This window comes from Sturnira hondurensis, unplaced genomic scaffold (genome assembly GCF_014824575.4).
Source record: "Sturnira hondurensis isolate 20B ecotype Veracruz unplaced genomic scaffold, ASM1482457v3 Scaffold0008723, whole genome shotgun sequence".
Taxonomy (NCBI): domain Eukaryota; kingdom Metazoa; phylum Chordata; class Mammalia; order Chiroptera; family Phyllostomidae; genus Sturnira; species Sturnira hondurensis.
In genome coordinates, this window is record NW_028081354.1 from 1,859,660 (window position 1) to 1,886,349 (window position 26,690).

General features: G+C 49.7%; 1 protein-coding gene across 1 annotated transcript; it reads right to left on the reverse strand.

Annotated features, from left to right (window-relative positions):
* Window positions 1-4,918: 4,918 nt before the first annotated feature.
* CAV3 (caveolin 3) lies at window positions 4,919-16,857 on the reverse strand. Its single transcript, XM_037055707.1, has 2 exons — window positions 16,605-16,857; window positions 4,919-5,663 (listed from the first exon to the last, which is right to left on the reverse strand). The coding sequence occupies exons 1-2, from the start codon at window positions 16,719-16,721 to the stop codon at window positions 5,322-5,324; spliced, it is 459 nt and encodes a 152-aa protein (XP_036911602.1). The 5' UTR covers window positions 16,722-16,857; the 3' UTR covers window positions 4,919-5,321.
* Window positions 16,858-26,690: the final 9,833 nt, after the last annotated feature.

Below are 26,690 nucleotides of genomic sequence, written 5' to 3' on the forward strand. Positions count from 1 at the left end.
GAAAAGACAATTCACAGAATGAAAGAAAATATTTGCAAATCATGTACTTGTATCCAGAATATATCAAGAACTCTTCCAACTTAACAATAAAAAGACAAATAAGTCAGTTTTTAAAGTGAACACAATATGTATTTGAATAAACAAATGAATAGACATATTTTTGAATAGTCATATTTTTATATCTTCCCCAAAGAAGATAATATAACTGGCCAGTAAGCACATAAAAAGGCACTCAGTATTATTATTCACTAGGGAAAAGCAAACCCAGACCATAGTGGAACCCGACTTCATGCACCAGGACGGCCATTGTAAAGGACATGGGCGGCAGCCGGTGCTGGTGAGGGCACGGGGAAGCTGGACGCTTGTACGGTGCCCGTAGGAATGAATGGAAAATAGTGTAGCCACCCCAGAAAACAGTTTGACAATTCCTCACGAAGTCAAAGCACTAGAAATAGTATTTATTTAAGAGAAATTAAAGCAAACATACACATGAAAACTTGTCCATAAATGTCCACAGCACCACAATTTATAATTGCCCCAAAATGCCAATAAACTAAATATCTGTGAACTGTGAATGGACAGATAAAATGTGGTATATCTGTATAGTGGCATGTTATTCAGAATAAGAGGAAATGAAGTACCGATGCATGCTGCAGTATGGATGGACTTTGAAAACATTATACTAAGTGAAAAAGGCCATTGAAAATAGCACATACTTATACAATTCATCTACATGAAATGTCCAGAAGAGGCAAATGTACAAAGAGAGACTATAGTATAGTGGTGGCCAGGAGCTGGAGGCTGGGGCTGAATGGGGGGTGACTGCTAATAGATACAGGGTTTCTTCTTTCAGCGATGCAAGTGTCCTGGCATCAGTGGGGAACAGCACACACTTTTGAGAATGTTCTAAAAACCTGCAGTGAACACTTTAAACAAACACTTTAAAGTGTTTACTGCACTGAACACTTTAAACAAAAAATTTTTTACCAGCCGAATTCAGCCTGAAGGATGAATTCCTTGGAATCTCTCACCTCCCAGCAGTTTTTCTCTACATCACTCACCATTTTGAGGAACCCCGTGGTTTTCTTACCTAGTTTTTCTGCAAGACATGGTGTTTCCAGTTTGGCCCAAAGGACCAGCAGTGATGACACACTGCCCCTGGTCTAGGAGGCACAAGGGATGCCTCGCGGCTGCAAGTGGTATATGTTTTATCTAGAAGAACAAGGCACCAAGGGTCTCAAAGTTTTCACTTACCTGGTAAATATGTTGTCAAATGTCCTCTCAGCCTTGAGGCAGGACATGACTGTGTTAAATGTAGGGCATTATGGATCAGATGTTTTCAGACAGACTGACCAGCTCAGTGGCACCCTGGGGCAGTTTAAAAACCTTAAATTTCTACACGTATTTTCGGACTCATTGCGACACAGTAGGGGCATTTCCCAAAGGCTACTCTCTCCATACGCACTTTCCTCTCCGCCTCCACACTGCGGTGCACACCCGCATGCACACACGCACACACACCCATGTGCACAGGACGATGAGATAGGGTCTCGATGTTCGGGGAGAAGAGAGGCATGCAGTGAGATGCCGATGTTCAAAGTTGCAGTGTTTAATTCAAGATCTGCAGTACTGACTGGAGACTGAAGACAACAAATGTTATCTTTGACCCAGAGGCGTGGTGCAGGGTCGCTGTGATGGGCACTCGCAGTGTCAGCACCAGCCAGCCCTTGCTCTTTGGGAAGCTACCGGAACACTGGTTGGGAATCTCACTGCCCACATCCAGGACCGCGTGGCGCTCTGGTGGCACATGTCACAGTGGTGGGCTCTGTTGGCATTCGAGCCTCTGCTCACCAGCCAGAGATGCCCCTGTCCTGCCATTCCCAGGGAGTTACCATACTAGCAGCCTACAAAAGCCACTGCGGGTCAAGGAGACAGTGGCTCATAGCAGATTTTTCTGACGAGTCACAAGCTTCCTGAGAACCCTGGAGTCGCGAGGTTCCTGGGCACCAGAACTGACTGGGATACTTGACTATCTCTGGGTGGTACCTCAGGTCTCATTATGGCACAGGTGTCTGTGTTCTGTAGCAAATCAGTGACATTTGATTTCAGCACCACACCTGGACATACAGCCCTCCTGTTCCAGGCTCCTCCAGTAGAATATTTTTCACTGTCTCTTAGTCTTTCTTCAACAAAAGCCTGAAAGAAAGAGTGTGGGGCCCTGGAGCTCAGCTGATTCCATCCTCCAGTTTATAAACCCACTGTGTGGCTGGAGGTGCCAGTGGGTTGGAGCATACTGATTTTCATCTGGAATGTTTTATTGTTCTGGTGGTCAAAAGTGAGATGTAAATACTTGAAGACTCTGAGCCATATTTCTTTTGGTCCTGAAAAAAATCTGTTATACAAGCTGGTGTCCTTTTGGGATGGGCCTATGGACTGAGACTGTAGGAGGCTGCCTTTAAGAAGATCCTGGGTTCAAACTGCTTAACTTTTTTGGATTTAATTGCAATGAAACACCACCTAGTGCAAAATGTGAATTCCTTGATTTTGTTCTCCTGTGGTGACTTTATGTGGTACCCTAGTTCACTGTGCCCATTGGTGAATAGTGTGGCCAGTAACGAGATGTCTGCTTCATTAGCTGCTTTTTAAAAGGTGCACTGAATAAACTTGTCTTTTTTGCATAAATTGTTTTGCCTGTGTTCTCCCTCCCAAGAACAGAGACCTATCTGCTGTTGGCAGACTTGAATTCCCTCGTGGGGTTGCAGAGGTCTCCGCCCAATTCCTAGAGAGGTGCATTTGGGCTGCGGCAGGGGACAGTGGACGCAGCGGGGGCGGTAGGGGTCCCGGTCCTGTTGTTTTTGGGCACAAGTACTCTCATTGATCAGCATCCTGTCAGAAAACGGTCTGAATCCCAGGAACAAACCTCTCATATGATGCCGCCGTATCCCCAGTGCCCCACGGCCTTAACTCTGGAGTGAACAGGATTCTAGATTGTCACCTCGAACAGACCCCAACGAGTGTTTCCTCAGGTGGGGTAGGGGGGCTGCCTGTGAAATCGCGAAGGGGTTTGTGTTCATCCCTGGGCACTGCTGCTGAAGCACACACACTCTGGAGCTGGGGCCCGAACCTTCCTTTTAAGCAGGAGCCCCTCACGACCTGGGTGCAGCGTACAGAGGGAGTGGGACTCCACCTCCCTCTTCTGGCCCCTGCCGTGCAGTTCTGTGTTGTACTTCTCAAGGGGATTCCTGGAAGGAGCAGAACTCCTCAGGTACATGTGTCTGAGTGTGTGTCCTTTCTCCAGTTCTGTGAACTTTACTGGTAATTGAGAACCTGCCACACTCCACTCCCAGAGAGCAAGGTTGAAGAATTGAAGTCATAGTCAAATCAGGTTTCAGCAAATGCCAAGGTGATAAAAAAAAATCTCTGCGTAACCCAAGAGTCCATGCCTGAAACTGATGGCCTCATGATTTCAAGAGGCGTTTGGAAGGAGCAGCCCTTTGAGGAGGATGTCGGTAATATTGGCTTCAGTCCTTTTCAGCAGGGGCAGCCTGGGCTCCTGAGTCTGAGTCCACTTGTGAATGCACAGAGCCCCTCCCTGGGCAGAGCAAAGAGTGTGGGCTGGGAGCAGACGCTGGCTAGCTGTGCACCTTGCGGCAAGTCTGCTGGCCTCTCTGGGCTGCAACTTTGTCCTCTGGGAAAAATCTAAGGGATTGATTATGAAGTGTTCAGGAGCAAAATATACTGACACGGGCAGCTTATTCTAAAATGCACAGAGAAAGATGAGCTCGGCGGATAGAGCTGTGACAGAACAGGAGCTGTAAACGTGCATCGTGGAGCCTAAGTGGTGCGTGCGCAGGCGACACCACAAGGCTTTCCAAATGTCCTCTGTGTTTGAAAATTTCACACGATATTAGGAAAAACAAAAGTGGGAAAAATTTGAGAGCTGAGATGGACATTAGAGGTCGTTCTATGGATGACAAAACTGGGGCCGGAGAAAGCAGCTGAGGGAGAGGCAGGGCTGGAACCAGGCTGCCCGCGCCCCTGTTCTGTCCACGCGGGTCCATCTGCCACGCTGCCCCATGGCCCCTTGGGTTCGTGGCCATGCACCCAAAAGGTGATGTCTCTGAAAATGTGAAAAGTGCTGTGGGATCCTAATTTTATGAGACCTCGATGGGCATTGCTTTAAAAAAAAGTCAAATAGGATTGGGAGATACTGGCCTAAGCAAGGTTCTTTACTGCAGGCAACCTCCGAGCCTGCAGTTACCGTGCTGATAACATGCTGCTGTCTACTGAAAATCTTTAAGAGAAATACATAGCGTTTTTTAAGCAAATTTAACCAGAAAAGCCATCCCCTCCCTGTTCTGAGGACTAACTTCTGGTAACACAGCTGGGAAAAGCATCCCTGAAGAATATCAGATTGCTGAGTGGTTTTTTTTCCTGTTGGGGGCTGGGGAGGAGGTGAGACATGCCCTTTCTATTGCTGCTCATTGGCATTGCGAGTCCATGCACACACACATTGGGCATGATGCCCTCGTTATACCTGGCAATGCCAGGGGTTTGTCGAGGAGCCACGAGGGGGGTTACTAGAGGTTTGAACCCAGGCCCTCACCTCAGTGGTGCCAGGGAGGGTCTCCTACCCCTTTGGGCTCAGAGGCTATTTTCCTCTATTGTTGACCGCTAGCTAGTCCTGGGGCAACAGAAGTCAGCAGGAAGTAATCTCCTAAGGAACACAGGGGAGTAGATGCCCAGCTAACAAGAAGAACCCCAGTAGAAACCAAACTCTGTTCTGGTTGTTGGATTTGGCCAATAAAAGGGCTAACCAACTTGTCCTGCATCTGTTTCTCAGGGCAGCGAAATATATTCTTGGAACCAATCAGGACAGGCACCCTCCTTATGGACACCCACAAAACACAGCATTCTCTGAATGCAGCCAAAACCCTTTATTGGAGCCACCGTCTCAACGCCTACAGTCACTGGTGGGTTTCCTGGGTGGCACACATGGACAGGTCGAGCCCGGCTGGGAACTGAGTGCTGGTTTGTGCTGTTACAGTCCACGTGAGCACAAAGACTTGCAGTAGCTGCCTTTTAGCAAATGATCTTCCCACGTGCCTGGTCGTGGGGGTATCGTGGTGGGCCACTGGGCTTCTGCGGCAGGGCTGTCTTGTCTTTCCGGATTCCCAAAGCGCTGTGCTCCTGTCTTGGGGGAAAATAGCAGGCCCCACAGAGAAAGAGCTCGCCAGCAGTTCCCGTGCAGCGGTACCGTGAGCCAGCCTGGCCTGACTCCCCCTGCCTGGCCACCACCCCCTGCCTCGCTCCACATGGCTTTATACTTCCTTCCGCAGCATCACCTTGATGCTGCTGCACATCTGGCCCAGGGCGGCGAAGAGCGGGTTGCAGAAGGTGCGGATGCAGAGCGAGTAGATGTGGCTGATGCACTGGATCTCGATCAGGTAGCTCTTAATGCATGGCACCACTGCCCAGATGTGGCAGAAGGAGATGCAGGCAAACAGGAAACCCCAGAGGAGGGCCAGCGGGACACCCAGCAGCGTGGTCAGCAGGCGATAGCACCAGTACTTGGAGACAGTGAAGGTGGTGTAGCTTACTTTCCACACGCCGTCGAAGCTGTAAGTGCCCACGGGCTCCGCAATCACATCCTCGAAATCCACCTGCAGGGGCGGGAAGGGGATCTTCAATCACGGTACCCACCCACTTCTCAAGCTTTGGTGTGTGAGCATCAGAATCCCTGGGAGGGTTCCTGACCCAGTGGGTCCCTATGGAGACTGGGGCCCTCACCTCACGGGTCTGGGTAGGCAGGCATGAGGAGCCGAGGGACATGCTTCATGCCAAAGCTAAGCCAGTGGCAGGCCCAGAGGCACGACTCTCCAATGCTATTATTTTATGGTCCTAGGAAGTTGGACAGTCACAGTCACACCGAAAAGATTCACTGGATGCCTGCTGATAAGACGATGGGTGGGCAAAGGTTCCTGCTGTCCTAGAGCTCACGGCTGGTAGTTGTGCCACGCTGATAAGCGCTTCGGTAAAGGAAGGGCAGGGGGCTGTGCGCATCCACAGGAGGACGTTGAACTCAGCCTGGGGAAAGGGAAGTCTTCCTGGGGGAAGAGACATCTAGCTAAGCTGATACCTGAAGTAGTCAGGTAGAGGGAACGATTGTGGGCTGAAAAGAGTGTTTTGGGCAGGAGGAGAGTAATCGCTAGGAGCCAGGAGCTGGTGGGACAGTGTGTGCTCTTGGGGAGGTGCACGCGTTTCCAGGAAGCTGAGTGCCAGCCGAGGCCACTGGAGTGAGGCTGGAGAGGCAGCAGGACAAGCATCCATACAGTGAGCAGCCTCTGAAGGCTTTGTGTGGAGATTGTTTGTTCTGGCCGCTGAGGTGGGGCAGCGGTGAGGATGGACGTAGAGTCCAGCCGGGAGCTGTTGCAACAGTCTGGGCAGGACCGGTGGTGGCCTGGGTGGGAGTGGTGCTGGTGAGTGAGAGAGCTGCATGGGTCCCAGAGCTATTTTGGGGTCTGGCATGTGGCGACATGAGGGCCGCACTGTCCTGGCTAGTGAGGGAGGCTGGCATCTGAGTGTGGCCAAGCGGGCCTTGTGGAGAAGGCAGAATTGTTTTCCTTGACCTAGTTCTGCAGGGGCCTCAGATTTCCTCTTCCCACTGCCCACAACGTCCCTCCTCTTTGCAGCTGGAAGGAACACGGGTGCTCAGGGAATCTGATTCACACATCCTGCTAAAGTGGTGACTAAGACCTCATTTGGGAAGTGGCAGCATAATCAGTGGACTTAAAAAAAAAGATGACTTCCAGCTAACATGTCTTGAGCCCCTGCTGTGCACTAAGCACTGTTCTAGGTGCTTCCTCGTGTGCGATGTCACTTAGTGTCACTACGCCGTAGCTGTCTTGTCTGTAAAATGGGGGTCTGACCATCTTCAGTGTTCTCAGGCCGATTTAATAACAGTGGGTTGCATGAATGCATAGGCTAACGGGAGGGGCCCCCATGGGGGCTGGTGGGGCCTGAGCTCAAACTTCAGTCTTCCAGGGTAGGTCCCTGTCCCCACATTTTTTGGGGGGGGGAGGCAATTGTCTCCTCCATGCACAATAGTATCATTACAATTACTTTTCATTACGAAATAACAGCCACATTGCAGAAAACTAGGGGAATAGCAAAAAGAAAACAAAAGCATCTCCAATTTGTATTTCTCTGGTACTAAAAATGTTACTGCTTGGGTGTTTTTCTTTCCAGTGTAACTTTTTTGGGGGGAAGGGAGTGGACATAATCATGTTGTACATACAAGTTTGGTGCCTGATTTTCTCACATGACTAGATTCTGGGCTCCTGCCTTAGATCCCTGGAACCCCTGGGGACAGCGCTGGTTGAGGCCTCACCTAGGGTGGCATCTTAACAGGGAGCAAAGTTTAAAGGGTTAGTTTTCAGGCTGCAGGCAAAGTGAAAAGCTGACTCAGGGAGTCAGTAAGGCCTGCCAGGACCCCCTGGTAAGTCTCAGCCTCATACGGCCCCCTGGATGGAAGGGGAAGCATATGCATATGGTCCTCATCTTATGGGAAGGATGGCACTTATTCCTGGAGGGCTTCCAGGAGGTAATGGCTGGCTGGGAATGGGGGGGCTATGGGGTTGGGAAGTAGAGATGAAAAAGTGGTGTGTTGGATATTTGGGGAAAAAAGCCCAAGTAGGTTGGGGAATGTCTCATGGCTTTGAAGAGTGGACAGAAAGTGCTAGCATCTTACATCTGGTTACATGTGGTAAAAATCCCATTACTGCTTTTTAGGGGAGCTGGGGACTATGGACCTGGGACCATTCCAGCCTTGACTTGGGTACACCCACCATGATTATTGAGGTTCAGTCAAACTCCTGGGGCCAGGAACCTGATGATGAAGGTGCTCTGCTCTCTGCTGCCTGCCCCTCCTCCACTGTGGCCAATCCCCAGCCTGTGCCTCATGCCTCTTAGCACCCAGGCTGGCTTCTGGAGCAGGCTGTGGCCGCAGGGACTTTGCCAGCAGGGGGCAGCACTTGGGCAGACACACCTTCCTGCTTGTGTCCCAGCCGACACTCCTTCCTTCTCTCTTCCACTGAACACCTTTGACCCCTCCTGCCTTTCTTGTGGCTGTTTCGGAGGAGGGTGCATCCCCACTCACAGATTACGCAGCCACACCTCCTTACTTTATGGGCAGGCAGACTAGCCCAGAGGATTAAATCTTGGTCTCCTGATTCTAATCGAAGTGCCTCACACAGCTCCAGCTAGGGTCAGACCCTGAGGTAGATGCTGGCTGTCAGGGAGGGCAACCACCCCCTCTGGGGTCTGGTCCTTGTCAGCCAGAGACCTGCCCCAGCACGGCTCCCTGACCCCTTCTTCCCAGCTACATGCCCTGCTCCCGGCAGTCAGCAACGTCCCCAGCCTGCTTTGTTCATTTATCCCAGTACATTTCTCCATCCAACACATTTGAGTGTTTGCGCCTGTCCTCTAAGAGGCTACAGAATGGAAAAGAGCCCCACTCAAGCCACACTACTCAGGTTTGAAGGCAGCTCTGCTACTTATTGGCTCTGTTACCTTCAGCAAGTGGCTGAAGTTTTCTATGCCTCGTTCTCCTAGACTTAAAAAGTTTGTCAGAAGACCCAATAAGTTAAGCTATGTGCATACCCAGAGCACTGCCTGGCACAGAACACCTGGTTAAGAACTGTCAGCCGCTGTTGGTGGTGGTTGTTACAGAGGGCTTGCTGCAGCAGAAAGCTAGAGTCCCCAACCTAGGTTTGCACGCCAGGGCAGTTGCTGAGCTGATGAATGGCTTTGGCAAATAATTTAACCTCTTTAAGCTTCATTTTTGCATCTGTAAAATGGGTTTACTACTTCTTACAACCTTGCTATGAGGAATCAAAATAACTTTTCATCCACTCATCCATCCATCCATCCAACAAATACTCGTTCAGCATCCACCGCGTGCCGGGCACTCCACTTCTTGGGCGGTGCTTAGAACAACACTTGGCCTATGCTGGGTGCTCAGTGATACTCATTTTTTGCTCAATTGCTCTGCAGTTCCTATGAAAACATATTTCAGAAAATCTGTGGGTACCCGAGATCCTAAGTACAATTCCTCAGCCTACTTAGTCATAAATGTGTGTGTGCACAAGTACCTCGGCCTGCAGTGATTATGGGTGAGTCCTCTTTCCCCCAATTTTCTGCTTATGGTAATAATTCTATCCCCAGTGAGCTCTCTGTTGTGCCTTTCGATTATCATTTTATTGCAGAAGCCATTGGTGCTGGTATTTGAATTATTTCCAACAAGTGCCTTTGGGCCTGATGCATGGGACAGCTAACCTGTTTTCTGTGACTCAGAAAACATGCCCTCGGAGGCGTGGGCTGCGTTGGGAGCAGACAGTTGTCCCCCTAACTGGGATTAGGCATGGAGACGGCGTTGGTCACAGTGGGCTTGTTTGGGGAGGTATTTATAAGGCCTGGCTCTGGCAGCCCAAGGCAGTCGTGCCAGTGTATCAGAAGCACCCAGTGACTTCATTTCTTAATTTGTGTTCAGAAGCAGATGGGGAGATGGCTGTTTTGGGGAGGGTGGTGGGATGGGGGGCTGGATCCATCAGCATAGCCCCAGGGCTCAGATGGAGGGAGGGGACGGGGGTGGGGGGGTGGGAATGTGACTGCTCATTCAGTTGGTGTCCCCTTCTCTGGCTTATTTATTTTGGGAACGGTGAGAGAGCCAGTTGATTCATCAGAGCCAGCCAGCACAGCCCCCGCAGTCTCTACGAGGGCAAGGGTGGTGCAGGACAGCAGGGCCCGATGTGCTGGAGGATGCGGCGGAGGGGGGGGGGCGGGGGGCAGCAGCCACCCCCTGTCAAAAATACCTCCCCCACATTCCCACATGACTCAGCCTTGGGCATCCAGGGCCCTGGACAATTCGGCTGGGGTATCTGTGTTGGGGAAACAGCTCCTGGCAGGAGGGTAGACCTCTGGTTCCAGTCTGCACTCGACCACTGAGTTACTACTGTGAGGTTTGGGGCATGGGGCTTTCCCTTTCTGGGCCTCTCGGATTTTTTATTTTTGTTCTGGTTTTTAACTCTGCATGTAGAGGATTGGGCCAACAGTCTTTGTGACACAGAGTTAGTTTTGGAGTCAGAAGACCCAGGAGGGTGGCTTAGCTTTGCTAGGTCTTAGTTTTCTCACTCATTGCCCTGCTGCCTACAGGGTGGTCCTTAGCCAGTCACCTCTCCACGACAGGGCAGGTGCAGAAGTTGATGGTAAGCAATTAGAAATATTCACAGCAATTGGACCCAGTAATTTTGTCTGCTGACTCTAATAAAACTAAACATTGAAACTTACCCTGTGGATGCTTTTTTCATTTAATTTGTCTAGTAATTAACTTTTATGAAATTTTACAAAAGTATTGGTGTATAAACAGATTGTAACAACTGTAATAAAGCTAGCCCTCACTGAGACAGTTTGAGGAACACTGGACTAGAAAGTAGGAAGCTAAAATGAGGGGAATATAGTAGCCAAACAGCTGAAAAATGGCAAAGCTTTGCTTCTTGTGTTAAAATTGGTATTAAAAACAATAGAATTCTGTACAATCTGGGATAACCATAGCAACAACCACAGTTTGGCCCTTGTAGTGAGTATTTCGCCCAGCATGGAAGGGACGGGCCGGGGTGGAGCCTGAGTTGGCCTGACATCACATCCCGGACTTCCTCTGCCATCTCCCCAACCACAGTCACCGCAGGACGAGGCACAGCAGTAGGAAGGGGCTGAGGCACGGAGAGCAGCCAGGCTAGCTCTGAGGGCAGGAGGAGGGACTAGGGAGTCACTGGAGCTTGAGGTCCAGAGCACCCTACAGGGGGTCCTGGGGCACGTGGGCTGGGTGGTAAAGAGACATGGGCTCCAGTGAAAAGGCTGTCAGGAGACTGAGATGACAGAGGGCTTCGGGGCAAGAGAAAGGAGGGCTCATCAGATCTGCTGAGCCCTGTCCTCCCCCTCCTGCCCGTCTCTTCCTATTGTCTCTCCTTCCCTCTCGGTCTCTGCCTGCAGGAGAGTTGGTGCAGGTAGAGTGGAGAGCAAGGAGAAACAGCCCTGGGTTGAGTTCTAGGCTTGGCTGTGCTCCAGTTTTTTGTGGCTGATTAGCTAGTCTCCAAGGATGAGACCTCCAATCGGTCACGACTGAGCATGTATGTTCTCGCACAGCTTCGTCCTTATCGAGTGTGGCCTTGCACTTTGACATGCTTTAACCACCGGAACAAAAGAGAGGGGAGGCTGTGCCATTTCCAGAATGAAGCCTTAAGACAGTCTGGCAGCTTCTGCTTTGGGGAGCGCTAGGCCATTATATTAGAAGTTCATTCTTTACACCCTACTCTAGATATCAGTGGGGTTACAAGTCCATGGCTATACCCTGCTCCAGAGGCTGGTGGAGAGGCCATGTTAAGCGAGAGGCCACAAACCACACACAGATAAAGGCCTAGCCATCCCAGCATCAGAGCGGAGCCCTGTCTCCCAGCCGTACTCACCAAGGCTCCAGGCACAGGAGAGAGCTATCCTGGGCATCTCAGCTCAGTGGAGGCCCCGAGTGCTTGCAGCTCCAGCCAGTATCTGACTGCAGCTGCGGGAGCTGCTGCCAGGAAGACCCGCAGACTGCCCAGCTGCGTGTGGTCAACCCACAGAACTGTGATAGATCATCAGACGATGATTACTTTCCACCATCAGGCTTTGGGGGCAATCCATTACACAGCAATAGATAACCGATACAGTGTATCTTTAGGGAAAACTACTGATGACTCTGGACTCCATGTTTATCTTCTGTAGGATAAGGGGAACTTGTTTGCACTTGAAAATGCAAACCATTGACCAGTTCTGTTGAACAAGAATTTCTGGTGGCAGGTACCAGAAAGCCGCACTTTAACAAGCTCCCCAAGAAAGGTGGACCATATCTTGGAGAACTCCAGACTAGTCGATACCCAGAACTCCCCATGACACTAGGTTATAAATACCTCAGTGCGAGTTAGTCCAATGTAGCCCTTCCTAGAGGTACTTGACAGAAGGCAAGATGTTTCTGAAAAGAAAGAATTGCCAACATGGAATGACCGGAAGTTTGGGTGAACTTCCATAATTCAACTTCAACCTGACCCTTCTGCCTTCTCTTCCACAAATTCCCTTTCAGATGCTTTGCCTTAGTCTCCTTGTTCTCCTGCAGACAGGGTAGCAAAGAGGTTTGATCTGTGTGCGAACTCTGCTTAGCTGATGGTCCATGGCTTCCTGGAAAAGTGCTGTGATCCATTAGTCATGTCTGCTATGGACACATGCTGGGGAGGAGCAATACCCACCTCTCACATGTGCTGACTCTACCCACCTTTTCAATGATGTGGCCTTTGCTTATTTTGTTTCCTCTTCTGGGAAAGCCTTATTCCCCGATTCTACATTAAAAATTTTCCCATTTTTTAATGCATCTGGATAACATTCCTACCCTCCTCTCACTTCATGAAGCTGGTTCCTGGTTTTCTCAGATGAAAGTAATGTCTTCCTCCTTTAGCCTTCCGTGACACTTCAGCTGGCACTAATTTATGGTGGTTAGCACCTCCTCTGTGTTTTCATTAGTTCAGTCTCATCTCAGCTACTGGGTTGGATTCTTCTCAGGAAAAAGGAGGAAGTACAGGTCAGTTTGGTCTTTCTGGAACAAGACGTCCAGATGGGCCCATACTGGGAGCAGAGCTGGTAGAAACGGTGGGCTGCTGGGTCCTCTGGGTGTTTGCAGCAAAGGCTGTTGCTTGTGTTTTTCCTGCAGGAGGGGGGTGTTTGGCGGCAAGTGGGAGTTGCAGGTGGGCTGGTAACCGGTCTGTCCCTGCCCCTGTTGGAAGGGCTGACTTTGAGTGACTCAGGAGAAAGAGGTTGGAACTACAAACTGAAGGGCCTGCGTGACCCTCTGGGCTCAAGCATCACTGCGATAGCACCTGGGAGCCAGTGTGTGAGGTAGGCAGAGAGCATGGTGCTGCTGAGACAACTCTGAGCCTTCTTAGAAATAGCTCCGAACTTTAGGGTGAGGCTGGGGTCCTGTGGCAATTCGTGGAAAAGAGGCCTAGAGGCTTTACAACTTAGATCTGAAAGGAAAGGTGTCTTCACTGGTGAGCTGGAGGACCACTGGCACACATTCACCCCCACCAGAGCCTGGCAGGGGGGCTTTCCTGCCTCTCTCTCTCTTCTGAGACAGCACAGTGCCTGGCACGCAGCAGGCACTCAGTAACCAACGGTGGATCAATGTTCCATGAATGGTGGTGACGGTGGGTGGCGAAGGGAATGGGGTGTGCTTTCCCACCCCTGCAGCTCTAGTCCTCGATCAGCCTACCCTCTGCCCTAGGCCTAGCTCGCCCTGAACCCTGGAGACTGCAGTTCAAGTCTGTTGGGCTGTACAGGGCTCCCCTCTGTCTTTAGCGCTTGTTTTTCAACCTGGCTCAAGGGCAGCACCAGGCCTTGCTTGGGGAAATTTGGGGAGGTTTCAACTCTGGAAACTCAAAGGGGAGCACCTCCCATCTGCTGGGGAACAAATCCGTGGACACATTGGGTTTCTCCCTACTTTTCATTGTTGGCTTTTCTGTATGAAACCTCAGAAGCTGGTAGAGAGGATGGGTCTCCTTCTTTTCCACCCAGCCTCTATCTACACCAGGGACTCAGGCCCAGAGAGGGAAAGGAGTTTGCCCAGAATCACACAGCATTATAATTATAAGAGATCAGAACCTGGGGCTTGGTAGCCCAGTCTTATTTCAGCATCTTACTGTATCGCTCATTGTAGGCCACGCGGAGCCTGTCACCACTCATGAAACCACCCCTGAAAGGTGCTTCCCTAGCCTTCATCTCCGCCTGTCTCCCTCACCCCTCCCTCCTTTTTCCTTTCTCCTCCTCCAGGTTGCCTTTTCCTAGTTGATGAAACACACCCAGGTGACCCACGCTCTGCTCTCTCCCCCTTTCCTCCCTGGATTCTTTCACAGACCACTGCACCGCCCTGAAGAGTGATTGAGCCTGTGTGTGGTATTTATCTAACTTTGTTTCAAGATACCCGTCCTAAATTTCAAAACATTTTCATTTCTAATTAAGAACGAAAGAAAATGTTAAATAACTACCCAAACCAGGGAATGTATAACTATACCAAATAATAACTATACCAAATAATATTGACAAGATTATTTGTGGGGCCTCTTTCTTCACCTGTCTGAAACATATTTCTGGGGCTCACCCCCAGGGGTGGTGCATGAGCAGCTGCATCTGTGGGCTCCCCCATCCCTCCTCCCTCAGCTTATAATCTAGGCCTAGTGCCTGGTGCGGGCTCACTCCTGGCTCAGCAGGACCCGAGAGCTTCTCTCCACTCGTCACCTATTGTGGGTCTTTTTGGGAAACCACATTTTCCCCCGGGGTCCTCTTCTCCATTCCCAGCAGCTGGCTGGGACCACCAGAGGACAGTCTGGGTGTAAATGCTGGTTCTGGCCTAGTTCTCTTATCCTGCAAACTCCTCCAGGCGCCCACTCAGCTCACATTGATCTCATTTTTGCTTTGAGCTGGGGACTGTGTCAGGCTCTTTCAAATTCCTTATTTCATTTAGTCCTCACAGTATATTTCTAGTGCACAGTGCTAATCTGAGTTCATTTATCTGGTAGAGGCAAATGCTGTTATGCTAATTTTACAGAGGCAACCAAGACTCAGAAAACCTAGATATCTTGCCCAGGGTCATTGTTTTTTATGTAGAAGAGCCTAGATTTGAAATGAGATCATAAGTCAAGTTTAGGACTATTCCTTCTAGGCCACACTGTGCAAACCATGACAAACACTGTTTTCCATTTATATGGCGCTTTTCAGCTTGCAACGTTCACTCCCTAATCTTCCCCTTTGTAGCACCTTTCACACTGTGCTGTAATTATCCTATCTCCACCATTAAGGATTTTATACACACACACACACACATACACACACACGTACAATAATAGCATTGTATGAGCTGTTCTAGAGAAATGCCCTGAGTTAAAGGGGGGGCACAGAGAAGCCAGCTACCAAATGCCTGGAAGAGTTGGGGAGGGCCCCCTGGAGGAGGTGACAGTGGACTTGGGTCTTGAAGGCTGAGCAGGGCCTTTACCACGTGGGGGTGAGGAGGCGGGTGCGCTGGGCATGGACACAGGAGTGTGTTCTGGTTGGTGTGGCCGACTCCTGGCCTGGGGGCTGGGAGGTGGGAGAAGGTTTGCGCCAAGATCGCGCTGAGGTCCGAAAGCCATGGGAGAAGTCAGGCTTCCTCCAGCATGCGAGGTGTCCTGCTGAAAGGGCAATGCAGGGCCGCCCTGGGACAGGTCCTCAGCTACGCCAAGGAGTCAATGGCCACGTGAAAGCTGATATGCAGTTCTAGGACTGGCAAACTTTTAAGAAAGTTCGGAACATTTTGGGCAAGTGACTCAATATGGGCATCTCAACTGTACATTCTATGCAATTAAATATAAAACAAGAATCCCCAACAAAAATTTAGACTCTGAACTGAGCTGTACCCTAAGTCTAAGATACAAACTGGATTTTGAAGATGAAGCAAGAGTGGGCAGTTGTTCATTGATAATTGTTTTATATCGATCACATGTTGACATGATACTATTTTGGATGTATTGGGTTAAATGAAAAATATGAAAATGAATGTCACCTGTTTGGTTTTCCTTGTTTAAAATCATGGCTGCTAGAAAACATACGACTGCACTGGATGAGTGTGCAATGGGTCGCATTGTGTTTCTACCGCAGAGCGTTCAGACAACCCATTCAGTGGGACTCAGGAGGCTCCAGGCACCTGTCCTTCTAACGGCCCTTCCAGTGACTCCAATGCTGTGGTGGGCACCCTGCTGCCAGCAATTCTGCGTTAGGAAGATCCTGTGGGTACCGAGTGGAGGGTAGAGCGAGGGTGCAGGCCTGGAGACAGCCCGGTGAGGAAAGGGGCCTGACTCGGGCAGTGGCTGTAGGCCGGGGGACTCCCTGAAGGCTGCCCACCCAGCCCTCATCTAAGCATTTCCTTCCAGGGGGATGGGTGCCCTCTGAGAGGCCTCTGCCTTGGCCTGGCCACTGGACCAGTGGTCAGGCAGGGAGCTGGCCTGAGCCCTGGGCATGGCCCCCACACCAGGGGGCTAGACATTGGGCAGTGCTATAGGGAGCAGAGGTGGTGCATGCCCCTGGGAGGGCCACCAGCCCTGCCAGAGGCTGGCCTCCAGGGATTAACCCGGTGCCCACTGGGGAGACCACAGAAATGCCCCGTGGCACGGAAAAGAGCCCAAGTTGGCTGCCTCGGCTTCATCCTGGGACAAGAGCCAGGAGCTAATGGGAAGAGCTTCAGAGTAGTACGGACCCTGTGACATGCCTTCCCTGCCCCAGGCATTGACTGGGGCACGCATGTGCAGCTAACTCTTTGGTCTTGTTTATGTACAGGTTCTTTGGGGTTGTGCAAGCTGGATTTTCAGGGAGGGATTGGAAAAGACAGAGGAAGCTGATTGTGTGTGGAGCAGAGCCCTCCCTCATCCAGTGCCCAAAGCTCTGCAAACCCGATCCAGTGAGGGCAGGCGGCGCCTGGGCAGGCCCGCTGAGCCTACCTTCACTATGTCCTCATTAATGTTCTTGGGGTCTCGGTTCACCAGGTCGATCTCCTTGCAGTGAATGTCCTTGACGATCTGGGCCTCCAGGTCTGTGTGTTCTTCGGGCACCATCATGGAGCTGGGAGACCCACGAGAGATGTGAGCCGTGCGGCTGGCCGGGTGGGAAAGACTCGGGGCAGGGACACCGGTTCAGTGTCCCCAGACTTGTGCCCCTGCGGGCTAAATAGGCCCCACCCAGCATGCCAGCTGACAGCTGTCCCACATAACTTCAGCCTGCCTCTCACTAAAGCCTCTGTGGCAGGCCTCCAAGCTAAAATTAAGACTGGAGCTCTGCTGGATGGCCCAGCAGCCTTAAAGGGGGCTGTTGTGGGCACTGGGCCTCACGCGAGGAGCAGAAAGCCTGGCCTCCCCTGCTGCCTGCCACCAGGCAGCATAGCTCGCCTGTTCATGTGAGGTCCTGGAATTTGTCCCACTGCATCAGCATTTGTGCTCCTGGGGGTGGGGGTGAGGGTGCGGCCCACGCTTTGTCTCTTGCTGGCTGTCTGAGCTGGACACACGTCCCCTCTCTGAGCCACCATGTTCCCACACCTGTAAAAGGGGGCCCTAACAATAATGATCGGGGCTCTGCTTACCCTTGTGGAGAGGAGGAGACAAGCTCACGTGTGAGAAAGCACTTCACAGAGGGCCTGAAGTGTCGCCTGGGAGGGACTTGTGCTAGAGCAGGGTGCCCCTGGCCCTGCTGTTTGGTAGCCTGGAGCAGGGTCGAGATTCTCCCACTTACAGGTTTTTTCCCTGGACAGAGGTGATGGGCTGTGGCATGGGGTGGGGCTAGGGGTGAGACAGGGAAGGAGACCACTGATGGGGTGGCCCACCCTCTTCTAGCTTCTTCACGCCATATGGAAAGGATGCGAAGCCCATGTTTATGCTGCCCTTTGTGCTGCCCCTAGTGATGGCTCCCAGGGCACTCCCAGACCGTGGGCACCACTGGGGTGCGCCTCTCTCAGGTGTCTGCTCAGTGTTTCTGTATCCTCTTCTGACTCAGCCATCACTCAAAGCCTCCATGGCATGAAGAGTAAAGACCCCAAGTCCCTAGTTGCCATCCACCCACCTACTCATTCATTCAGGATTTGCTAACAGCTGGAGCTAAGCAGACCCATCAGACTCTGTCCCTGCCTTAAGGAACTCATAGTCCAGCAGGGGTGTCCAACCTGCAGCCCATGGGCCACATGCAGCCCTGGATGACTGTGAATGTGACCCAACACAAAATTGTAAATGTACTTAAAACATTACGAGATTGTTTTTGTGATTACATGTTGCAGTGTATTTAATGTGTGGCCTAAGACAACTCTTCTTCTTCCAGTGTGGCCCAGAGATGCCAAAAGGTTGGACACCCCTGGTAGGGGGACAGACGGATCAAAAATAAGTAATTATAGTACAGAGCAGTAAGTGCTACAGATAAGAGGCATTTTACAAAGAACTTGCCTGAGAAATCCATAGAAGGCAATGGCTGACACTGAAGTCATAAGGGAAAGCTTCCTAGAGGAGGTGACTTTAGAATTAGATGTGAAGAACAAGCAGGAGTTCATCACATAGAACATTTCACACAGGAAGACTATAGATATCAGAGGGCTGGTGTGAACTAGAGCGCTGATTCGTGTGTGGCGGCTGGAGCGTGGGTTGACTGGGGGCAGGGCCGGAGGCATGGCTCCGCTGGGGCCTGGGTGTGAAGGATCCTGAATGTCCTGCTGAAGAGTATGGATTGGATCTCGAGGTGCTGGGAAGCCACTGAAGACGTCGGAGCAGCAGAAGGTCTTTATCAGATGGGTGTGCGAGGAACATCGCTGGCCACTGAAAGTGGGTGAGTTCTGAAGCAGGAAGACTAATCAAAATCTGGAGGCAGTAAGTACTCTACCAGTGATTGTGCTTGGCTACTTACTCACAATAAAGATGCGAAATAATAGTGGCTTATACGAGGTACCTTCTCTCTCTCAGTACAAATAGGTAGTTCGGAACTTTTATGGTGGTTCAGTGATGCCATTTGGCACCCAACCTCCACCCTTTGCATCACGCTATTCTCAAAGCCACCTCATAGGCAGAGATAACTGCTGCCCTCCCAGCCATCACCTCTGAGTCTAGACAAGAACAGAGGACAGGGCAGGGGAAGGAAAAGGCATCTGTCAGCTGAGTCAGCTCCGTTAGGAAACCTTTTCCCGAAGTNAGTACTCTACCAGTGATTGTGCTTGGCTACTTACTCACAATAAAGATGCGAAATAATAGTGGCTTATACGAGGTACCTTCTCTCTCTCAGTACAAATAGGTAGTTTGGAACTTTTATGGTGGTTCAGTGATGCCATTTGGCACCCAACCTCCACCCTTTGCATCACGCTATTCTCAAAGTCACCTCATAGGCAGAGATAACTGCTGTCCTCCCAGCCATCACCTCTGAGTCTAGACAAGAACAGAGGACAGGGCAGGGGAAGGAAAAGGCATCTGTCAGCTGAGTCAGCTCCGTTAGGAAACCTTTTCCCCGAAGTCCCCGTGACAACTTCTGTTTATTTCTCACTGGTCCCCCGTCTTGGTAAAGGAGACTAGAGATGTAGGTTTTTGACTAAACACATTGTCAGTCCCCACAGTGTCACTGGAGATAAATTATTGGCAAGTAGAGAACTCTGTTGCCAAATCTCTTAGCAGTTGCCTGTTTGTTTGTTTTCCACCCGTCTGTCTGGGCCCTGTCCTAGGGCTGCGCGCACTTCCTCCTGCAAAGCAATTGGGACCCAGAAAGCATCACTGCTTGGGTCCAGGTGGAACGTAGCAGGGATCTGCCTGAGCTTGAGCTTTGTCTGCTGCTGGGCCAGACATGGGAAAATCCGGGGCAGCCAAATCTGGGGCTGCTGCTGAGCCAACAGTATTGTCACAAGGGGTGGGGAGCCACCTGGAAGAGGCTCACCCTAAAGGGGAAGTGATGATAGCTGATAATAGTAATGATTACAGAAGATTGTATTTTTCCAAGATGGCTGCATCTAAGCCCTTACAGTGGGACTGACACTCCTTCCCCCAAGAGGTGGGCCTGCGTCCTCCCCTTCAACCTGGGCAGGGGTGCAGATCACTCTGACTCCCAGAGTGCAGCCGAACTGACACGGTGTGACTTTGGGCCAGGCTGCAGAAGGATACAGCTTCCTGCTCTGTCCTCTCAGGAGTCTCGCCCTTGGAACTCAGCTGCCACATCGTGAGAAAGCCCAAACTAGCCCACGCAGGGAGGCCACAGCTCTCAGCCAGCGTCAACCTTCAAACGTGTGAGTGAATGAGGCTTTGGAGGACTCCAGTCCTATGTTCAGGTCACCCCTAAACCTTCACATTTTCTAGCTGCAGCCCAGGTATCATGGAACATAGACAAGCTGTTTTTCCCCTGTGCCTTTAAAAATATATAGACCACAGTGTCCATGGGCATTAGAGTTTTTTTTAAATGTCATTAAATCTGAAGGTAGCTTGTTTCACAGTCATAATAGTGATGGGGACCAAGAGTGACACTAACGGTCAAAGCTACTACTGTCTGATGAGGTTCCCTGAGTGCTGGTGTCATGCTCACACCCCATGGTGTGTGGGAGTTGGTTCATTTGTCACGTGAAAGTGTTGCAGCTCTAAGCTGAGGATCGGTGATGAGGGCCACGGTGGTGGGGCAGCTCATACAGGTTTTGAATTTCTGAGGAAGGAACTGCTGTGGCCTGAGGTGACCAGGGAGGGCTTCCTGAAGGAGGTGGCACTTCAGCTGGGCCAGGAGGATGACTGGAATCAGAGAGGCAGAGTGGACAGAGGAAGACCCCACAGGCAGAGCTGTCTCTCATTTCGTTATGACAATCTAAAGATGATGTAATGGGAAGTGCACTTAACCCAGGAACTGTTAGTCCTGAGGTCTTTCCTTGGCTTCATCACTAACCAGCTTGTGCCCTCGGTCAGGTGTTTACCTTCTCTGTGCCTAGTGTTCTCGCCTGTCAGGTGTGGATGGTGAACCTGCCTCATTTCTCACACCCAGGGAACAAACCTAACAGGGCACAGGCAGGCCCATGTGCCTGTGGACAAAATGATGTGAAGTCCACCCTGAAAGAGGGAGCTCTCAAGTCCACCCTGGGGTGATGCTCCTGACACGGGGAACACTGTAAAGGAGGGGGAGGGACTTTCCAAAGCCCACTTTGTACCTGTGGTTTTGTGGAGGACTCAGCTGCTTATTTTAAAGGCATTTGTTGTTGTTTGGGAGGGAGAGAAAAATCTTTAAAAATAGGATGTGCAAATCTGTGAAGTGTGAAAAGAGGAAATGATAGGAAAGATGATAGAGACCAAACCACGAGAAAGTCGTAGCCCTTTGATCTAGAGTCTCAATTAACTGTCAGATTTAGAGCTGCCATTAGCCAGCAAGATATGTCACTTATGAAAAGATAAAGCTAGGGTGAGCAGTAGAAAAGGAAATTTTTCTTTTTCCCCTAGGAGTTTTAGATCTAGGCAGAGAGCTTCTATTTTCTGTTCACTATTTGGCTTTCAGAGCTTGCATTGAGGAGACAAGCCACAGCATTACAGAGCTGGAAGAGACACATTTTCTGCATTTACAGATGAAGAAACTGACTGTTAAAGTGACTTGGTTGGTGGAGGCGAGAGCTGGGGATTTGGAGAGAACCTGGAGCAATCGGCCACATGCCAGTCAGCAGGTCATTCTCCCCCAGGCTTTGCTTTACTCATCTATGTAAGGAGGATAAGAAAATCATCTATTCGTTCCAGATTTTAGTAACCGATTCCTACCAGATATTTTGGAGATTTTTAGAATACTTCACAAGAGGACAATGTGATGTCAGGATGCTTTAACAGAGATATATATCACCTGGAATGAGGGAGGTGGCTGTTTCACTCAAATCGGCACTGGCCAGACCAGGCTTGGAGCCTTGTTTGAGCTCCGTGGTTTAAGAGGCCCCTGGCCTTCCAGTTGGGAAACTAGATCCTAATGAAAGAGGGAAAGATGGGGCAGGAGCTTGAAGCATCTTAGGAGAAGCAACAGTTTGGGGCTGCAAAGAGAAGATTCAGGGAGGAGGGACAAAGAACTTAACTCAAATCCCTGAAGGTTTAAGGGATGAGATTTATTCTGAATGGTTCCAAGGACTGGTGATTAAATGGAAGTCTTTGGCTTCGCTCACTAATGCCTGAATCATTGTAGGCCCCCTCGATGATAGCTGGTAGGATTACTGTTTGGGGTACCAGAGAAACCGACTGTCGGTGTTCCAGAGGTGTAACAGGTTGCTTCAGAAAGGGGTGAGCTTCCTGAGGCCAGATTTATTAAGGCAGAGAATGAAAGTTTGTTTCCTTGACCAGAAAAGTCAAGGAACAGGCAAACTTTCATGTCAGATCTGCCTAAATATCTGGCTCCACCATTTACAGGATCTGGTGAAAAACAAAAATGCAGGGCCCCGGTTAAAAACGATTAAGAATTCAAGACGGCAGCGGCAGAGCATTAAACCAAGCTTGTGGGCGTCTTCTAAGCGGTGGATTGCGTGCCTACGCAGCTGACCCAGGTTTCAGGCTCTGCGGGCCATGCCATCTCCGTCCCACTATTCGGCTCTTCCACTGCAACACACGAGCAGGCGCAGAAGTCAAGGGGCGTGGATTGGGGCCTGGGAGACCAACTGAGGGAGCAAAGAGATTCGTGGTGGGGACTTGGGGGCGAGTGACGTCTGCTGTGCAGCGTGGCTGCTCCCTGTGACCAACCCCTCATCCTCTTCATAAAGCTTCATGTGTTCCAATGTGCCTGTGGTCGTGGGGAAGAAGGGACCAATACAATGACAGGGGCTAAAACAGCTAGTGTAAGAAGAACAGTTGACTTCCTGAGAACAAAAAGGCCAATACTTTTGTGAAATTGCTTCGTTGTGGTTGTTCTTTCGTGGGGAATGGCATATCCTTTTCAGAACTCAGATGAGAAGAGTCACAAATGTATATTTACAATGAGAAGGAAGGCTGACAGACTGGAAACGAGGGGATGGCCTTCGGGAGTCACCGAGGCTGGTGTCAGGATGAGAAGTGCAGGGTTAGCTGCCGAGGGGCAGGAGGAAATAAAATGTCCCGGCCATCACTAGTTTATATTTTACCCCAGCTCAAAGGAAATGAAGATAATAGGGTGTGTAGGAAATCACTGCCAGAAGGTTAGTAGAGTGTTTTAGGAAAACACAGTCCTTGCCCAGCCGGGAGGAAACATTATGAGATACTCGATAGTATCATTAAACTGAGGCAGCAAAGGAGACTGATTAGATGGCATTTATCCGAGGGACTTGGCACCTCTGCCCAACACAGAAAAGCCATTCTTTTTGAAAGAGAATTTTTGTGGTTTGCAGTTGGTCATTATTTTATTCGGATATCTAGGAAGTCTTTGTTTTGCTCAGATATATGAGGATGACACTGTAATATTTGGTTTTAATGTGCAGCAGAGATGATGCCATTAAGTTGTTTTGTCACCAACATGCCTGCATATACCTGCTGTTTGTGTGCTTTCACATAGGAGGAATTAACTTTATTAGGGGAAATAGGATACCCTTTGGACAGACCTTGGTTTTATCCCCATTTAGTGGGCTGGCAAAGAGTGGTCCAGTTGGATGGTTCTCATGGAAAATGGGAGAAAGAAGAGTGTGTTAGGGATGTGGGAAAGGGGAAGTGTGATACTGTGATTTATAATAATACGTAATTTGGTCTATGTACCCTCTTCTGTCACAGTCCCACACCCCGACCTCCTGGACAGTGAGTTCTGTCACCAGTGGCCAGTGACTTAATCAACCTGCTTATGTAACGAAGCCTCCATTAAAACCCCAAAGGACAAAGATCTGAGACCATCCTGGCTGGTTAGGGTGTGGACATTCAGGGAGGGCGGTGTACTTGGAGAGACCGAGGTCGCTGCGTTCCCTTCCTCCATACCCTGCTCAGTGCATCTTTTCCGTCGGGCTGTTCCTAAGTTACCTCCTTTCATAATAAACTGGTGATCTAGTAAGTAAACTGCTTCTCTGAGTTCTGTGAGCTGCTCTGGCAAACTACGGGAACCCAATGAAGGGGTTGTGGTGATCTCCAATCTCTAGTCAATTGGTGAGAAGCCCAGGTGACAACCCAGATTTGTGATCAGCATCTGAAATGTATGTGGGGGGACGGTCTTGTGGGACTGAGCCCTTACCCTGTGGGGTCCGAGGCTAACTCCAGGCAGGTAGTGTCAGAATTAAGTTGAATGATAGGACACTCAGCCGGTGTCACAGAATTGCTTGGTGGTGTGGGGAAAAACACACTGGAGGTAGGGAGTAGGCACCTTGCCTACAGGAGCGGTACTGATGAGAAAGCAGCGTTGGAGTTGAGGCAAGGAAACCAAGGGAGGTGGGAGGAAGTCAGCCTGCAAACCAAGAAAGGAGGACGGAAGCATCGAAGGAGAGGACATGTGGAGGGGAGACCAGTAGCCGGGGGTGCTGCCCCAGGGCAAGCTTGGTGGATGGGGGTGGATTTATCTCAAGGGGTCTGAACAGGAGAGTCTTTCCTTTTTAAAAAGTTAAATCACTTGGGAGTTACTCAGCCTTTTAAGGTTTCTGACAGTATGTTCTGGGGAATTAACTGTACTGACCCTTTCAGAGACCGAAAGAGACTTTGGGAAGGAATTGATTCAGGGAAAATGAATAAGAGGTGGGAATAAGTTGTTCCTTTGAATTTAGCTTTTTGGAATTAGTATCTGGCACCCTTAGGGGCACTCTAGATATTTGTTGAGTGAATAAATTACCCTGCACAATTGGGAGGTAATACCATATTGATTTGTATCTGGGAAGAATGTAAGAGTAGAAACACTCAGCCAGAAAATTCCACGAATGGGAATTTGGAGAGAAGATGGCAGAGGAGTGAACGGAGGTCACACTAACCTCCTTCCAGGACCAATCTGGCATTACAATGAAATTGTGGAGAAATCACCTGAAACAAACAATTGAACAATAGTGAGAGAGAAGCCTTATAACCTCAGACAGACAGAATAATTAGCTTTGGCACAATCTCACTGGTAGGGAGTATGGTGGGGATACGAGAGGGCTGGCTGGGTACCCACAGTCAGCAGTGCTGGTGGGATGATTAAGCAACCGGTCGCATCCCACTGAGAAGTGAGGGATCTAAGCCCTAACAACAAACAGCCCAGAGTGAGTAGAAGGAAGGAAATAATCAAGATCAGAGCAGAATTAAATGACATGGAGACTAAAAGAACAATTCAAAGGATCAATAAATCCAGGAGCTGGTTCTTTGAAAAGATAAACAAAATTGACAAGCCTTTAACCAGACTTATCAAGAAAAAAAGGGAGAGGACCCAAATAAATGAAATCAGAAATGAGAGAGGAGATATTACAACTGATACCACAGAAATGCAAAGGATTGTAAGAAATTGCTATGAACAACTATATGCCANAGCTGGGATGCCCAGCCTAGAACACCAGAACCCAAAAAGTACACAGATAATATCCAGTGGTGAAAAGCATCAGGGTTGCTCTCTGCCAGAGATGGAGGGCTGGAGATATGAAGAGCCATTTAAAGGGCCAATGTACAAATTTTCATTTGCAGCCACTTACCCAGGGCTCTGTGTTAGCCTGTTTTTTCTCTTTTCTTTCTTCTTTTTGTCTTTCATTGCGCCCTTTTGTGGGGGTGACTTCTCTCCCGAGGCCCCCCATGTGCCATGGATGTAAGTGAATATGGCTGAGACATGAATCGATCGATCTGCTTAGTGAGGCGAAGTGCGCTGTGGCCAGTTTCTCAGGAAAGACAAAGGCCAGCAGCGGCCAGTTTCTCTGAGGAGAAAAAGGCCCCGAGCACCTTCCTCCATAGCCTTTTATTGGGTTGTAATACACAGGAATACAGGATGGCAAGGATCAAACAGTAGATAATATTTCAAAGATATCTGAGGGCTTCAGAGTCTGAGTCAGTGTCTGTCAGGAAGAGAATTGCAGAAACTTTGGGAGACATACTCATTTCCTTTCGGACCCTTATCATATGAATGAAAGCACTCTTAGCAGAGCAGATTTCACAGGTTTATCAGCAAGTCTTTGTGATGCCAGATTTTCCCACAGGACACACTCTAGCAAGGCAAGGAGCTGCACCTCTCCCCATCAGGTATTCAGGCTTAAGGGGATTAGAGCCAGGAAGTGCTTCTCCCAGAGAACATGGGACTCAGGCTTTGACAAAGGAGAGAGGGAGAGAAACATCAATGTATGGTTGCCTTTTGTGCATCCCCTGCTGGTAGTTAGCCTGCAAGGAACCGGCCTGCAACCCAAGCATGTGCCCTGACTGGGAATAGAACCACGATCGTCTGGTTCGCAGGCCCGCGCTCAATCCACTGAGCTACGCCAGCCAGGGCCTCTAGACATCTCTTATGATTTCCTTCCTTCCTTTCTTTCTTTCTTTCTTTCTTCCCTCTTATTCCCATCCCACCTATATTAATTTTAGCTCATATGTTGTTAATAGTGCTGTGGTGGATCTTTCTCTCCAATTTTGCTCCTATTTTTATTATTTATTTGTCTTCTTATTTAGTTATTTTGTTTTATTGTGTTTAAACCTAATACTATATGTTTCTCTTCTCTTACTCCATCCCATCTTCTTTATACCCGTTTTCTTTTATGAAGTAGATTTTACTTTCTCTCTTTGCATTGTTCCAGTTCCCAACTCTTATTGGTGCTCCTTCCTCCACTCTCTCAAAATCATTCTTCTTTCAGTAGGTCATTTCAGATTCACTCTCTTCTCTTATAATAGTCTTGATTTCTTTCACACTTTTATTAATAATGGTTTCTTTGCTGTTGAGAGTGGGATTTCTGGGCCAGGAAGTTATTATTGTGGGTATGGGTTTGTTTCCTGGGCTTTGTGGTTTTGTTCTGGCAGCACGTGCACAACAGCATACAGGGTGTGGTGGGCGGGGTGACCCTCAGTCAACCAGCTGGTGGGAAGGACCCACACTGGCTCACCAAAGAACGACCCAACAACAATCAAAACCTAATTACATTGAGAGAGCCAACATAAATGGCATAAAGGGCATCCCAAGGGCATCAAGTTCAGAAGATC

Coding starts and splice junctions, on each gene's coding strand:
- CAV3 (XM_037055707.1), bottom strand. CDS start 16,721: ATGATGGTGCCCGAAGAACACACAGACCTGGAGGCCCAGATCGTCAAG. Junction 5,664..16,604: donor TTAATGAGGACATAGTGAAG/GTAGGCTCAGCG, acceptor CCGCCCCTGCAG/GTGGATTTCGAGGATGTGAT.